This window comes from Phalacrocorax aristotelis, chromosome 18, assembly GCF_949628215.1.
Source record: "Phalacrocorax aristotelis chromosome 18, bGulAri2.1, whole genome shotgun sequence".
Taxonomy (NCBI): domain Eukaryota; kingdom Metazoa; phylum Chordata; class Aves; order Suliformes; family Phalacrocoracidae; genus Phalacrocorax; species Phalacrocorax aristotelis.
In genome coordinates, this window is record NC_134293.1 from 8,125,821 (window position 1) to 8,143,589 (window position 17,769).

Sequence of the window (17,769 nt, forward strand, 5' to 3'; positions counted from 1 at the left end):
CAAAACAAGGCTTTCTCTCATTAACGCAGCAAATGCCGGTAGTATTTCCTACATAAAACCTCGCCCTTGCTACAACATCTAACTCCAGAAGCAGCTATTTACTGGCAGAAACAGTGGTGAGATACAGGTATGTCCCAGTGCTGACCAGTCTGTGGGAACACACAGTGTACACTTCTCCTTCCAGAAATGAGATTTTCAACATCCTTTTGAAGGGCTACCAATAAAGCTATCACAGAGGATCCAACTATCTCCATGGAAGACTTAGGCTTGGGAGGACAGTCTGGTTTTATCCTTGATGCATGCTTCCAAGCTACAATAGATCCTTCCCAGCTTCTTCTGTACCAGGTCTGTGCTTTCACAAGTATAACACATCTTTTGCTTATAACCATGTGTGATTTTAGTAGTTCAGTGCTGATACCACCGTACCTAAAGAAAAGTGCAAGTTATAAGTATACAAATGAATCAAGTTGAGTCATAAGACCTTAAAAGTGTAGATGTTTAGTACCAAGCTTAAAGTGATTAGGGTCAAATTATACAAGATAATGCCACTGATAGCAACCAACAGTTTGAGCAGTCATTAAATAGTAGGAGGGGAAAAAAAGTGTTAAACCTAGGACCTTTACATCACATGGAACAACCTGTCCAGATGTTTCAAAAGCAGAAAACACACTTTTATATAGAAACAAAGGCATTAAATAGCATTTTCAGTACATCTTGAAGAGTATCCCACCCACACCAGCAGAACTAATCAAAGCTAAAGAAGGCCAAGACACAGATTGAACACACACATTGCCTTGGGTGCAGTGCTACGCTGCACCGGGGTGCCGGGGCGTGACACCAGCTGGATGGATCCCGGCACTGGCTGGAAGGAGGGAGCGCGTTGGGAAAGCCCAGCCCGACTCCCTGCTTGCTCTCCAGGACAGCCAGCTGGACTTTCTGGGACAGAACTACAGCAGATTTTCAGCCTGGCCCTCCAAAACTCATGCCACACTGAGCATACCCTAACCAACACAAAACTCAGCCTACAAGGAGGCACCCAACACATGAGCTTACAGCCTGGCAGGGAAAAGATGTAAGATACGTACTGCAGGAGACGATGTCAGTAAATGCAGGTCCCTCAAAATAACCTCCAATTCACAATTCAAAAACGAGACATGAGCACACCAGGTGAAACAGCAGCGCACAGCCAAGCACACGCACACGGTCTGCCTGAAACCCAGAATGTTCAAGCTAGAGCTTTATTCCACTGGTTTTAAATATATAATTCCACTGATTAAAACATCTGTTCCTTACCAAACTTCAAATTCTAGACTCTCTAAATACTGAGTATATTTATATGAACAACATCTCATAAGGCACTACAAGATGAATTTATATAAAGCATCTGTAAAAATAAACAATGAGTCAAATCTCTGGCAAAATTCTTTTACATTTTCATTTTTGAATGTAAAGCACTTGTGACCTCAGACGTCTGTAATCTAATTTTTTAAAATTAGCGAATATATAGTCATGGTGCTCAGAACAATCCCTCTTGCAGTCTCAAACCCAAAATACATCTTTGCTGTCCCCAAAGCCAGGTGTCCAACTCCCACTGACTGCAGCAGGCATCATCACACTTGAATTTCACTGAAAAAAGGATACAGTCTGGAAATCTAACGCTTCAGTATTTAAGGTATTGAACACCCGCCCCCCCCTCCCCAAAACTGATACACAAAAAGTAAATTTTCCTCCCCTGGAGAAACACAGAGCCCCACCAAACCCGGCCCCGTCGCTCCCCTGGACATCACTGAAACAGAACCACCAATGTAAATGTTTGCTGCTTGGACTCAGGTCTCACCTTTATAACAAAGACAGCCCACACGTAATTGTGTTTGTATAAAAGATATTTACTTCAATTATCACACCTAGGGTGCTAGTGAATAATAATAATAATAATACATCGTGTGAGTTTCATACAGTGATATTGCTTCTCCATATCATATAGGGACCGTTGTACAGTGCTGAGAACAAACATTATATGGCTAACCAAACAAAGACGGAAGAAACAATGCCATTCTGCTGACGGAGGGAGCGCTGCCCTGCTACTGCCAGCCATATAAACTCTTACTTTTATGTTTAAACAAATACCAAGAAATAAAATGTTACAAAAGATGAGTCACAGCAACACAATGTGGGCTTCTCAAAGCTACTTGTACAAAAAAATGACACTTTTTTTTTGGTCAATTGGGTCTTTGTGAGGATTTTTTTTTTTTTAAATCTGTGATTGTGAATATAACAAACAAGCTCTAAAAACATCTAAGACTTAGTGCGTTACAGAAAAAATATAAAATACTGCTAAAAATGTAAGACACCACAATACACTGGGGTAAAAACTGAGCTTATTATTAAAAAAAAAAAAAAAAAGTTCTCAGGAAAAAGTACACCACTTTCTGTTTGAGTTCATCTTGTGCTGTGTTAGTAGTCGGGGCATTTCAAAGGTCTGCCCATTATCATGGCAAGTAGTTATTGCACAAATGCAAAGAGTTAATTTTTTAATAAAAAAAATGAAAAGGGATATGAGGGAAACAAAAAAAAAAAAAAAAAAAACAAAACAAAGAAGAACACCCCCCCTCAGCCAGCCTCCATCTGCTTTGGAATTAACGTCCTAATTCGTACATCCGACATCCTCGCAGCATTTCCAGCGAGTGGGGCGCGCGGTGCCCGCTTTCGGAAAAGGAACGGTAGAAAATGCTTTTCAACACAGAAATGCATAGAGTAGTCTGACAGGAACAACCTTTTTTGTTTTGCAGAGGTTATCCAATAATTACCGTAGGGCTTTTTTTTGTTTTTGTTATTTTCAGACTATGTCGGAAGGAAAGAACCTCACGTGGGAAATTCATCTGATGGTTTTTAGTGGGACACCCTCGAAAGGCAAAGTGCAAATTTGCTTCCAAATCCACAGAAGTGGTGATGTGCCCTGCAACTAGCTCAGCGCCCGCCACCTTTGCCCACTGGAAGGTTTTATCGTGGGGCCGGCTGGCTCAGTGCTGACCGGAGGCCCTTTGCATCATCCCTCGTGCAGACACACGCTCCCCTGCGACGAGCAGGGGCAATTTCTAGCGCAACGGTTTTCGGTTTGGCTTACGCAGCTTTTCTCCCGCTCGCTCGTGAAGCGTTACCTAGCCAGGGAAAGCCTGTCTGAACGTGTTTCGACACTGCAAGAAACTAAACGACTCCTCCGTGACAAAGATCAATTCACAATGTGTATTTCCAGAGTTCACACCAGGAAAAGTTGCTGCTGCACAAGGTGATTTTTTTTTTTTTTGGATTTTTTTTTCTTTTTTTTTTTTTCCTTGACCAACTTTGAATGAGAAGAAAATCAGCTCTGAATTCAGAAATTCAAACATATGCCAACAAAGATGAACATCACAGGAAACCAGTCTCTCATTTTAAATTAACACTCGAGTAAATCGCAAGGTACTTTGACAAAGGGGCACTGCATCTTCATGAAATTCTCAGTAGAGGCTCTAGGAGGCTAAGGGTACTTTCTCTCTCTGTATATTTTAAGTCTCTTCTCTCACAACTGAGGCTTCTTATTCTCAGTCCTAAATTATTTTAAAACTATTTAAATAATATTATTTATTAGGCATTTAGATAAAATACTTTTTTTTTTAAAAATGATTGCTCTAGAAAACACAACAGGGGCACAATGATATGGATACTACAGCGAGCCGACACCACCCCGCTCCCTCGCTAGGATAGCCCAGACTTTCTCCAACGTCCGTTTAGGGGATATGCATACTCCTGTTGTGTTTATATCAAACAAAAACAAACCTCAAAAAAGAAACTGTTAAAATTAATCTCATAAATAGGAAATATTAGATTGTTTTCCTAATTACAAACCACCTTTATATATTTCACCTTATGATGCCGTAGAGAGAGCAAGCTTGAAAAATAACGCACAAACACTGGTAAGGGCTGAGGATGCTGGTGGGTGAAAGCCTGTTCTTTACAAAACCACACTAAGAGTGGAATGACTTCCGAGTGCCTCGCCATCCGGAGACGGCACAGCTCTGGGCACGGAAATGAAGACAGCATGTACTACTAATGGCACAAAACGACACAGCGGCAGTTAGCGACGGCTGAAGTCCTCGAGTGTTTCATGGATGCTGACAGACCTACGAGTACGCTGGGTGAGACTGAGCCTTACGAGCATTAGCGGCGCCGGGCGATGGTGGACTTTCTAACCCAAGACCCCACCGTGCTGGAGCCAACCCAGAGGGATTATTATTTTTTTTTCTTTTTCCCAGGAACCTGAATTCTCCTAAACTAGAGCTCGCTCTCGCCTGCGTTCAGGGGTTTGGACACGAACCTCCGAACACAGAATGAGAATTTCTATTGCACAAACTTAACGCACAGTGTTTGAAGTGCTCGTTAGCAAAGGGGCAACTCCTGTCGGGCCACTGAAACACTCCTCGATCGGTGTTTTCTTTCCCCCCACCCAAATGAAAAGTGGCTGTGAATGCTGCAATCTAGATCACTGTGCTTTAGATTATTCTCCATGAAGAGATTAGGAAATAAGGCACATAGCTTTCCAAGTATAGAAAGTTTGTTAAATAGAAAATTTTAGGAAAGTAGCAAAAACGAAAAACTTAATGGGAAATGTGGTAACATACAGGATTTTGATGACATGCCTACTGAATGAAAATAATTTCAAGCTAAACTAAAATCTTTTACCCTCAGAAAAAAAAACTGATCCATGATCTCCATCTCTCTAGAGGAGGCGAGATGGAAATGGAAGCCCCAATCAAGAAAAAAGTAGGATACAGATGTGACCTTGCTTATTCCCCACACGCCTCCTTTATGAACTAGATGCTCAAGCACTCCCTGTACAGCCTGTACCAGCATCCAGAGGTAACTAAGTACTTTGGAAACACTTTTAAAGCTAGTAATAATTTACCCACATATAAATAATACCTCAAAATAGTACTAAGGGTCTAATGGAAGCTTAACAGAAGCCAGAGAAGTCTGATTGAAAGACTGATTGTAGAAAATATTTTTTGAAGTTACTTGTAGATAAGATTGTACTTCAGAGCAAGTCAAGTGCCAAGTTCTATTTCTTCTCTTGAAAACACAGACACTCGCCTTCTGAGAGGAGCTGCATAACAGAGAGTTTCTGTCTCATTCCTAAGAATACTTGAATTTTCAGCTTGGGGGGAGCAAGAACGGACCACGTGCTTTAATGAGATACTTGGCTTAACTTACTGATCAGCTGTTTTTGCGATCGTTTTAGAACACGTTGCAGATGTCTTTACTCTTCACCTTCCTGCTGTACAGATAGAGAAAAGTGTATTTTACATGCGCAAATACCTGGCATATTAACCTCCTGCAAGCCGTATCAAAGCAAAGCGTACAGACCAACTGTTACAGGATGCTGCAGATGAGGCTTGATCCGTCATTTCAAATTACTTGGCTTTTGCACATCTCAGACCCTTGGAATTATTTTTATGTATTCTGAACGTGATCTTCCCCCTCCCTGTTGGCTGAACCCGCGTTATCTCAAACAATCCGATCTCTCAGATGGCTAATCCCTTCTTCACAACAGGGAACTTATCTGACAAGCGGGAAAATGGCATCCTCTATGCATTAAAATACATATTGGTTTTAAGCCCTCACTCACCTACACCCCAAATGATTCCACGAATTTGGCTGTAGCAATTCTACTGCACCATTAAGACCAAGCACGCAACTACTACATATACAGAGGGGCTTTTCCATACTGGAATCATGTACATATACACATTTAACAACCCCTAAAAATGCATATTAATTACCCGCATAGACAGAAGAGGATAATGCAATTTAACACCGTTATTCTTGCTATCAGTAGAGAGACTATGCTGTTATGAACATTACTATAGAATTACACAGTAACTATGCAAAAAGCAGGTATGTCACCATAACAGCAGGAAATTCCTGGCATGACTCTCCATTTCCAAGGATCTTTGGATGAAGATTGTACCACGTAGTACAAATACCTCTAAAATTCAAACAAAAAGTCAAAGACACGACGTCATGGGGACTTGGAGCATCTACCTTTTGCTATTTCCCGCACTATTTCGTTATGGTTAAAAATTCAGTCATTCTCTGCACTTGGCTGTTTCAAAATATAAAGAAACTGAAATGATACTAATAAACCAACAGTTTTAATAATAAGAGATTTACAGAACTGTGCCAAAAATCTACTAACATCACTGTGAGTAAAGCAAGCTTGAAAAATGGCAGCAATTGTCCTTCGTAGAGTAGCCGGGTAAGGAAAAATACAATAATCTTATTTATTTTTTAAAAGGAGGCTTTTCCTTTCAATGCACTTTAGTGCCAGACCATGCTTGTAAATAGTAATGAAAATCAAGGCCAGGAGTGGGATCAGGTTTTTTCCCATTCACAAAATAGTTGTAGAAACGCAGACTTCATAGACAGCCAAGGACTCTGGGTTTGCCACGGAGCGCCCAGGTTTTGGGAGAAGCAGGCGTGATGCCTCCATCAGCCCTTGGCTGTACCAGAGGGTGTCAGTGAAGAGGTTCACTAATAGAAGTTCAATGAATGACTTTCTTCAACTGCAAAATGACCTTACAACTAATAATTTATATTAAATATGCCACAGTACCACTTGGCTGGGGGGGATATCATCCCTGAGGAGAGAGATGGCACCACTTACCTATTTTTAAGGCTTTTTGAAAACTTAAGTGCACAGGCCTAACGCTAACCTTCTCCAAAAGGATGAATTTCACCTTCAGAGCATAAAAAATTTTTATCCTTGCATATTAATTGGGTAGGGTATAGTACATGACCTGGTCACGTAGGACAAATCAGTCCCTAGGCATAGCATAAAGGGCTTTTCTTGCGATAAAGTTCATTATTGACTATATTTTATATATGGCATAGTCAATATATCCCATAAAAGAGTTGGGGAGGAAAGAACAAATTGGTGAAATAGTAATTCTACATTTTAGAGCTCAAATACATACGTGAAGGAGACAGGGACAGCTAAGTCACTTTTCAAAATAAGAAGGCTGAGCCAGAAAAGAAATTCACATCTCATGCTTTCCATGCCAGTGATTCTCCTTGCAATTTAAAATCATCTGGCAAGATTTTAAACGGCTGGAAGTCTTTTGTCTGTACAGAATTTTTAAATTCTCTATTTTTTAAAACTAAGTTGATTGTATATGCAACACAAAGGGAGAAAATGTTGATGTTCAAACAGTGGGGCAAGAGAAAGTGCAAGGGGAGAGTAGCCGGTCAACATATGAGCGAACTGAATACTGCTTTGCAGCTGTTTTATCCGTGTGAGTTAAATTTAGGAATGTGAGGCTGTAAGCAGCTTGTCTCAGCAGGGCCAAAACGGCCACTCACTTATGGGAAAGACTTGATTTGGTTTCAGTGAATGTTAAATCCGGCCCCCACCTAAGAACCAACTTTTCTTCTTCTTCGTCTCCTGTGTTTCTGATAGTCAAGAAGCGCTCGCAGCTCAACCATACACGGTGGTTTTAAGAGAGGGAACATCCTAGGATACGTACACTGGTTGAAGAAGAAAGAAGAGAGAATTTAAGAAACTCATTTGTTAGAAAGAGACACAAATGAAGCAAAAATAGTGCCCCCACCTGCATGTTAAAATGTCACCGCTTTACTTTCGGTTTGCAACAAATAGCTAAGATTACCGATCTCTTTACAACCTTGCTAAAGGCACGAGTCCAGATTACTGTAACGTTGCAGTTGAAATAAACTGTTTTGGATTTAAGTGCAAAGAAGTGTCCAAAACCAATTACTTTTTTTGGTGTATTCTCATAATTTATATATGGTCAAAATTATTTGGGTTTTTTTTTTCTTTCCTGTTTCTAACCTGCCCTCTTTTTGCCAGGAGCATTTTTATTTCATATAAGTTTTAGGAACACTCAAAATTAGTAATTTTAAGATGGCAAATGACAGACTTCTGACTCCAGCTGTGCTAGTGGGGCCTGAAATCACTGTTAGCATTTTCCAGTATTTCACTATATTATTTTGTCAGACTTCCCTCAACCCTATTTTAATTTATCAGCTTTGTAGTTCGAGTTACCACCAGAATGATGCACTTCTCTAACTTACTATTTCTCCCATTAAAGGACTGAAAAATAGCAACTTTTAAGTAATTGGATCAGAGAATATTGCATAGAATTCTGTTGTGTTCATGAACCCTCTTCTCTACACCACTCTCATACGAACAAGTTACATAAAAATAATGCAAAGATCTTTCACCTAATAAGAAAGGCACAGACAAGTTTTTTCTTTTTAACTGTAAGATAGCTCTTTCCTACTATAGCAAGGAGTTTATTAGTGAAGGACTCACTAATTCATGATACGGGCAGAGTTCACTGATACAGGTTCCCTTAAAGAGCGGCTCTATTTATAGCCATTTTACAGATGAGTAAGTAAAATGGTCAAATTTTATGGCATCAACAGCAATTGTAATTAAATGCATTTCTGCCAATAAACATACGCAATTCTTTGTCTGAAATCTGTGTCCTCAAAAATGGAAGCATATCAACAATCATACTGTATGACCCTTCTGCCAAGGGACACCCTTCCCTTGCTTTTAGCAAACAAAGTAGTACATTTTTTTCCTTCCCTAACCATCCAGACAGAAAAATTGACAATTTCAACTGCAGTTTAAAGGTATTTCTGTTAAAATAGCCGGGCCCTCCACTCATGGCTTTAGGAAGAGCATGGATCTGGAAACAGAAAGCGAAAATAAAAATGCTTCTTTTAAAGAACCTCAGGAAAAAACAGACTCTGGCATTACAGGTTTTCTGAAGTCCCCCTGTGCTTTTACCCATCAGGAAAAGAAACGCCACCAGCGAGGCTGTTGCCACGCTCTGCAAGATGACTGCCCGCGAGACGAGCCCCATGTCACACGTGCCTAAACAACGCCTTTTCCCTTCCCACGTAATCGGTGACCCAAGAGGGAAAAAAGCCACTGCGCTTTTCTTTGGCATTTCGTCTCCTCCAACTTTTTGTCCTTTTCTTTAAGTAAAAAAAGCTAAGTTATTCCAATACATATTTTCCTAAAAGCGTTACTTTCAAATGCGGTGCTTGATCAGAAATACAGCTAAAATCATTCAGTGTTGCTGAAGTTCAGTCCCTAAAACGGGGAGGTCTCTGCCAGTTTGGAAAGCCAGTAGGTAACTCATCTCCAACAAGAGAATCTCAGCAGTAGTTCAAGCTAATCCATTTTATACTTTCCACTGAAACAGAAAAGCAGCTGTGACCTTGGCTAAAATCTGGAACAAACAGCTGGGAACGTCACTTATACTCTACGAGCTCGATCTGAGGGTGTTCGTCTGCCCGTGCCCTTAGATAAGGTGGTCACTCAGGAACCCAAAGTGACTCCCGGCAGGACAGCCCGGGTCACCCCGATAGCATCTCAGCAGGTTAATCCACATTCAATGGATTAAACAGATCATTAAATATGAAACAACAAAAGGAGCTAAGCCATTAATAAAGTGCCAAAAATATAGGAAATACTGACAGCATTTTATTTGATTAATTTTATAATAGATACCAATGACAACCCTTGGCAGGATGGAGCGACTTCTGACTTATGAATGCTGTCTCTATCCAGCGAAATTACACAATTCAAATGTAATAATGGAGCTTAGAATTAACAGTTAGTGTTATAAAAGAACTATTTCCTCTAGGGCAAGCTACAGATATGCTTTTTAAAAATCATTACAGCATTACAAACTGGGCAGATGCTAAAGAATCCTAAAGAACTAGTGGAAACCTGAAAAACAAAACAAAAATGAACAGGGGAAGAAAAAAAAAAAATCTAAGTTTCAAGGCACTTACGTATTGCTTATTAAGAAGAGAGATTGACCTTAAGTGCTGCATTTGCGTTCAACCTGTGAATACAGTTCTGCTGTCATACAATGCAGCAGGAGCTCTCAGTAAGCATCATGGAATGCAATCATATAGACACAGGCACCAGAACAGTTTGGGGAATAATAATAATAATAAAAAAATCAAACAGAAAAAACCCTCACTATTGAGAAAGCCGAGAGTAACCACTTGACTGCATCAAGCACCTGGATCTCAAATCAGCAGACAAGGACAGTAGAAACAGACTGGCAAGCGTATTGCCTAGAATTAATTTAAAAAACCCAACCTGAACCAAACAACAACAAAGAAAAAAAAAAAGAACATAAGAAAATATCCGTGTCTTCTAGTCAGAAGTTTTGCTTCTTGGCTGAAGACAGATCTTGTTATGACTTGTATTAAGGTATGTGTATTTTTACCAGGATGTGCATTTATCTACGGAGCTGTGCTTTGTAAGTCAAACCAGGACACTGTACAGATACAGAGAGGTAACACTCTGCTTCACCACGTTACTCCTCGCTGGCCGTTCTCGCGGACTAACTGCACTCCAGAAAAGACGCCGTAACCGCATCCAGCACGTGCTGTCACATACTGGTGTCTGTTATTACAAATTGTCTCCTCAGCTCATCACAGAAAAGGGCAGTTGCTCTCTCCGTTTCTCAATTTTAGTTTTGCATCACAAGTCCCCAATTACCCAAGGAGGTATCCTGAAACAGCTAGCAGTAAAAATAGGAAATAAATCCCTGCCTTTCAGCCTCCTAGAGCCTTCTTTTCTCAATCATGGAAAGGATTGATTTTAGTGTACTGATTCTTAATTTGTGAAAACTTGCGCTAAGTGCTGCTGTTGCATGTTAAGAGACTGTAAATGAAATACATAAGTTCTAAAACATCATGCAAGAAATGTGGTTTCACATCTTACAGTCAAAAATCCTACTAATGAATTAATACAAGCACACTGAGGTGTAATATTGGGAACATACCTTTAAAGTCGGAACTCCTCTCCCCATCCCTCCCTCCCCCAAAATCAGAAAAGTAATATTAATTAAACTTAAGAAGTAATGAATGCACCATTAAAGTGTCATCAAAAAGATGCTGACCTAAGACAAAAGTTCAATGATACACAATACGGTCAAAAAGTCTTCAATCAATAATATACAGTATGACAACTACATCTTGTAAATTATACCCAATACTGCCGGCAGTCTATCCCTCTAAAGAATATTTGCCCCCTTTCATCCCTTCCTAACAATCAGATAATAAAATACAGCACCTATAAATAAGCAAAAAAAAAATTATATATATATATATTTATATATATATATATATTCCGAAATCATCTATTGTTAGTTTTAAAGATATGGCAATAAAGGAGTCTAAATTAGCAAACTTGTAGAAGCCATAACTGATAAAACAGCTTATTGAAAAAAGGTGGCAGTAATGCACTCTATGTGTGCACAAGTACGTAAGAAAATACACAGACGTATAAAATTGCACGCACACACTCACGCACACACATCCTTCCACACACCTCTATGCTCACGCATATACATATAGACAACAGGAGGAGTTAGAGACAAGTTAGAATTTGATTTGTACTTTGATCAGCCCTAACCTGTGCATAAAATAATGGAAAAAGGCTGTATTTATGCAGGGCAGAATGGTCTAGACTGGGACTCGAGAGCATGAATGTTTTGGTTTGGAGTTTGGGCTATTTCCGTCCCGGTAAGAGCCCGTCTGGTCGTTGCCATGTACTCTTTTCTCCACGCAAAAATAAGCTTCCCACAACTAAAACGTATTTAAAATCAGTGCTTGTGGCGGGAAGAGAGTCAGTAAATGGCCACCAACAGCAGGAAAAGTTCTCTGTCTGAGGCAGCTCCAGTCCCCTCTTAGTGGTGTGTGACAGCAATCGTACACGTGAACTACGCTTTAATCGGTTCCAGGTAAGCTGAATATTTCGGGTTATGGAATACATCTCCGAAGTAGCAGGCTGAAATGTTACTGGCCAACATTTTTTGAGCGATCGTTCTTTACTGAAAGGAAATTCTGTACACTACGAACCAAGTGAAATGATCAAGTACATGCTGTTTCTAAGTTGTCTCCTAAACCTCCTAGATATGAGGTCTGATCAGCGTGCTCTGTGGTTAGAGGTTAAAAAGCAGATTATAAAATACCTAGATTCAGATTTTTTTTTTTTGTCCTGATTTGGCCTAAAATGGAGTGTATTAAACAAATTCTGGTCTGCAAAAGACCAGAATCAGTTAAAGCTATGAAACAATGTGCACTACGTGTCAATATTCTATTTCACTTACAAGAAAACACTAAGTCAGCTACCACAAATTAAGATATTTTCCTGATGTGACTTTTTTTTTTTGTTTTGTTAAAAAATATGTGGAGTAAATGTGTTTTTTTTTTTTAATTCAAAGTTTCAAACAACAAGATTCTTTTCTTTTCTTGAAAATATGTAGGAATCCAAACTAGTGTGTTTAGAGTCGGTTGACTGTGCAATCTCTTAGTGGCAACTGAACAGCTACAAAAAACTTTCTTTTTTTTTTCTTTTTTTTTGAAAAATCTCCCCTTTTTTCCTGGTTTAAGAAGATAATAGTGTATTATCGCTCTGTAGCCATTAGATGGCAGATAAAAAGCCCCCTTTTAATATGTGGGTTTGATTTTTTTTTCTTTTTTTTCTGTTTTTCTTTTTTTAAAGCCCACACCAAAGAGGAGGGCACAAGGCAAAGCTGTATGAGTTATTCCAGAAATTGTGGAAATCACTTAGGGCAATAATAAAAACACTTCAGGGTACAAAAAAGCTTGACTACACATTTCAGTTTTCTTCCTTGAAAACACAAACATAAATTGGGCTTAACGCTCCTTTTTGTTTTCTATATGCACCTTGGCCTATGGCGTTTTTGCCCTGTGGCCCGCAGGGCGGTTAAGTGCGCAACACAATAAAACCAGTAGAGGTCCAGTTTCACTTCCCAGCTCTCCAGAGTTGGGCGAGTTTAATCTCAAAACTCCCACTCGACGGCCTCTTCTCGACTCGCGGCCTTCTCCAAGCGGTGGATGATGTTGTTCAAGTTTGCCGCTTTCTTTTTCCTCAAGGAGCTGTCTCGCGTGTTCCTGGAGCTCACCGCCTCGGAGAAGCCGAACAAGCTCTGAAGAGAGTTGGCTTTCTGCGAGGCCGTGGCCGGCGTCGAGCTCGTACTTGGCACACTGGAGATTTTCTCTGAACTTTCTTTTGACTTGTAGGAGCTCTCCCCTGTAAGGACTGAGGTGGAGGCAGCTGAGGTAGAGGCATCCCCTTCCGTGGCAGAGTTTGGCAGTGTCTCCAGAGCTTCTCCCGGGCGCTGTGATGCCGGCGGAGAGCTCTGGCGCGGTGCTCTGAGCCTGCCCTCGTCGTCGGTGTCCTCCAGGCTCTCCGCCTGGAATGGCTCCGCTTTCTCCGAAGACCTGGCGCCTTGCAGTGCCTCTTCCCCCGTTTCGAAAGCCGACTCCGCTGGCCCTCCCTGAGACTTTGTGGTTGCATTGCTGTACTCATCCGCCTCCGGGCCACTCGGCTTTCCTTCAGGTGGGCCTTCTGCGTCCACGCCATCACAGCTGTCTCCCTCGGAGCTGTGAGCGGCCCTGCTGCTTCTGGCGGAAGGAGAGTCGCTCGACCCAGCCTGGCTCTGGCTCCCGGCTTGGATCTCCTCGATGAACAGCTCCCGGCGGATGCGAGACCTACGAGACAGGGGAGATGGATGGTGAGTCTTGCCGGGGGTCACTCAGAGCCACCCTGCTCTACCAGATACGCCATTCAAAATGACCGTCCGTAAGACACCATTTCGCCTTGGCTATGGGACAGCAGCACCAAGCTGGGTCAGTGGAAGCACTCGCACCCCTAAAACCCAAAGGACTGACTGAAAAGACGTTTGAAAGAACATGAAATATTGTCAAGGTGCTCTTAATTTCACCTTCCCTGGCCACACGCTCCCTGCGAAGCCTGCTGTGCCAGAAGGGATGCAGGCTGCAAACCCCAGACCTTCATGGCGCAGTGGGAGGGCAGGCAGTCGCAGCCAGGATTTTGAGCAGATAAGCCATTTCTGGTAACTTCTGCAGTGCTCAGTGTGAGACTGACCCTTCTGACTCCAATCAGGATTTTGTGTATTTATTGTAAAGCTGACCTGGATGACTGCCCCTTCTAGTAACCGTAACATGCATTACGGAATAAAGCAAAAATATGAACTTTATGCAGATAATAAATTTGTACAAAAATGATTGGTGAAAGCCAATGACAGATCATCTTCCCTTTTCTTTTTCAAGTTTAAATTAAGTAACGTTTGTAATTGTATGCTCAATTTTTACAGCACTTGGATGTGGTTTAAGGGACAGAGCTGAAAGGCTCTGCAGCCTCCCATTCCCACTAAAAGTCTGACATCAAGAAGGTGAACCTTTACAATACACTGAATCAGAAAAGGGATGATTTTAAAAATGTGAATACATCTCTAGTAGATCCAGAAGAAAATGGCTCATAAATACAAACCAGTTCAGATTTCTACTAGAAATGAGCCACAATTTGCCTAAACAAACAAAAAAAAAACAACAAAGGAAAAATCTGGACAACCCCCTTGGTGTTCTCCTGGGCACCAAGGGGAAATGAAGATGATGTTCTGAAACTGCTCTGCAGAAGCACAGCCTTTTGACTGGTTGTCAGTCTATGAGCCAGTCTGATTTCTGCCTCATTTTTTATTTTAAAAAAATCGATTTCAGAGCATGAATAGTGGTAAGGCAAGCAGTGCATTTTAAGGTAATTAACACACTGTACGTGTGGTTAACATTGCCTGGTGTGACACCTTGTGCCTCCTATTACTTGAAGTGTGCAATAATACCCCAAACACACTGCCTTGGCCATTTAACTTGGCCCTTCCTCCCTCTTCCTTCTCTGTTTAGGAGCTCCCAATATCCTTACAAGTTCAGAACAGTTTATGAAAGTATCTTAGAGTCTAGGGCGACCCTTTCTCTGTACTGCTCTGTTAGTTGGAGAAGTTATGACCATTGTTCAGGTCCTAATTTGCAACCAAGAGGGAGCCTCAATGACCTGTGGTCAGGGACGAGACTACAGACACAGGGAGAGTTTAGCAAAACTATCTTTCAGAGTGAAGACAACACTTTTGGTTTTAGCCAGGGAGAACTGCTAAGGGTCTTGCAAATCACAGGTGAAATGCTGTCCCAGCACTGATGGCTGTACCAATTTTTCATTTTTCCCTAAATGTGCTACAGAAGATAGCACACAATGGGAAAAAATTAGGATAAATGCAGAACACTACCCGAATACTGTGTTTGAAGCTAATGATATTATTGACTTACTTGAAATGCAACAGAGTCTTTCAGCAGTACTTGCTGACTCTACGCTTTTGAAGGATTTAGGGGGTCTGTAATATTCCCTTTGAGAATATTATTCACCTAACAGAAGACCACAGCTGCTAACATTCATTTTCTATTACCATTCATTGCATGCATCCTGCAACATCGATTATCAGGCTCTGTTTATGCCTATAATCTCCCTGCATGGACATTGATCCAGAACACGCTGCTTCTATAACATTCCCCAAGCCAGGAGAGGAAATGGGTAAGAGCTTTGTGCCTGCATGGCATTTAAAATACCTCAGCTCTAGGACGATACTGAATGATGACATGCTCACTGAGTATCTGACCACAGCCCTACAGAGTACAGGTTCAATGTCTGTGGAAATCCCTGGAATTCACACCCAATATATTGCTTCTGGAATCTAGTCTGGCTCCTGAATAACACAGTAATTAAATCCCTACAGTAAAGAAAAACTGGTGACAGGAGCTAGGAAATTCCAGAGAGCATTCCTCTCCAGTGGAAGGTGTTGGCCTCAACATCAACACATCCTGTCGTCATTCATCAGCGTAACACAAAATATCAGAGATCTCCTGGGATATACATTGAAGTTCCCTGTACACGCCTTCAAACAACTGCAGGAACTCATCTAAACAAGCATACTGCTACACTGCATTGGAAAAATATGCCCACAGTAAGAGCAATGCCATTTAGGATCCAAGAGCACTAGACTACAATTCAAGAAAATCTGCTTTAATTCCTGATGCTTCTGTGATATCATCTCTGTGACCTAACCAAGTTTCTGTGCCAGTTTTCCACATGGGAAAGCGAAGTGGGATAGAAATCCCTACCTCCTACTCTTTTGTACAGTCTGTTGTCTTAAGACAACAGTCCCTCAAACTGATGAGTCCTGTATATGCGCTTCACTAATGCAAAGCAAGGCATATCCTTATTTTTATGTTCTGAGAGCTATGTGAGTGGTATGGATGCAAAGCCATAGACTTGGAGAAGCCTGCACACATGTCAAAATCCTTTATACCTATTTATAGTCTGAAGTGAATTATTTCTTTGCCTCCTGAGGATTTTTTTGAAGTTTCTTTTGTTGCGGACAATAACTGCTAGTGCTGACTTCCCATTTGGTGGATATAAAGGTAGGTTGCGCTGTAGCAACCCAACCACCTTTGGAAAGTGAGGCTGAATCCCAAAGGAAAAGTATCATTGCAAGAGGATTCCCAAGAGACAGGAAGGCAAACTTGTCCAAATCTGTACCCTGCCTCACCTGAAGTTACTTTAAAGAAAAATTTATATGGTCTGAGGTGTGGAACTGCTTCTGTAGGAAGACTCTTCAGTTTGGAAAAGTGAAAAAAATGGCTGAGGGAGAGTATAAAAGAGATAAATAAAGGTAAGTGTGGCCTGGAGAAGATGAAGAGTGGGAAGACTACCCATTTCCTATAATGCATGAGCTGCAGAACAGTCAGATCCTGTTCCCCCAGCAGAACATGTAACTTGTACCTCTTCTGCGATGTCCTGCAAATGATTTAGGAGTACTTCATGCACGAAAGCTAAGAAAGTTATTGTACAGAGAAAAAGAACAGACATGTGTTTTGATTTTTCAGTGGTGGAAACCGCTCAGAGCACCCAGGGCTCCAAACAGGCTTGAAAGATCTCTTTAAAGTCCTGGAGACTCAGCAGCACATCTGGGAGCAGGTCCAGATCACGCAGTGCTGTGAGGCTTGTGCTACCCACCGGCCTACAGCACCTTGTTTATACATTTTTTATTTTGTATACAACTGTCAGCACCTAGTCTACATTAGTGTATAGCTTGGTGTGGCTAAACACGCTGATCAATCATGACTTGTCACGCTTTCTCGCAGCACGCCTGAACAGGAGATCTCATGATAATGAGGAAGATGACACATGCCACCAGTGCTCCCGCACTCATCTGCGTAAGTGAGAACAGCACATTTTGCTGTCAGGCCGAAGGGAACATATTTTCATAGGCATTCCTCCAACTTGTGTATAATTGCCTAGAAGTGGGAATTGGAAGAGAGGCCTGCATTTGGAGAATTCTGAGCAGTGAAAGAGGCTGCATCTGTAGCGAATTCAAGTCAATGAAATTCAGTGTAAATATGATTACTTGTTGGTTAGAATTTTAAAATTTTATATTGTTGAATATAAACATTATTTTACCATTGTGCGTAATATTTCTGAGATATGTCATTAAACTGCTGCTTCTGCTTCAGCAACTTCCCTGCTAAAAGCTGAGAAGGGCCAAGGTGGAAGATACCCTTTAAATGTCAGCAGTTTCTAAAAAACAAACAAGTTTAGCGGTCTGGACTAATTAGGAACATTACTGGCTCCAAGTGAACGGGCAGAATAGTATTAAATCTGGCGTCTCAGCCGTACCTGTTCAATATTCATTAGCAAAAGTTTCTTGAGGAAAAGTCTGCCGCGCTAATTAAGATTCCCAATCCCAAGCACAGTTGATAATATATTTATTCAAATCCTTATAATTCTTATAAGTCATTCCATCATTGTTC

General features: G+C 41.1%; 1 protein-coding gene across 19 annotated transcripts in view; it reads right to left on the bottom strand.

The window, feature by feature from the left end:
* CUX1 (cut like homeobox 1) overlaps nt 1-17,769 on the bottom strand; it is a 283,415-nt gene that overhangs the window by 20,436 nt on the left and 245,210 nt on the right. For 17 of the 19 annotated variants that reach the window (XM_075113236.1, XM_075113229.1, XM_075113225.1 and 14 more), the window contains one exon: nt 12,083-13,605. The exons of the other annotated variants lie outside the window; for them this stretch is intronic. In XM_075113236.1, coding sequence (XP_074969337.1) covers nt 12,894-13,605 — 712 coding nt within the window. In that variant the 3' untranslated portion in view covers nt 12,083-12,893. Of the gene's footprint in view, nt 1-12,082; nt 13,606-17,769 lie in introns of those variants that run through there. 19 annotated transcript variants of the gene reach the window in all.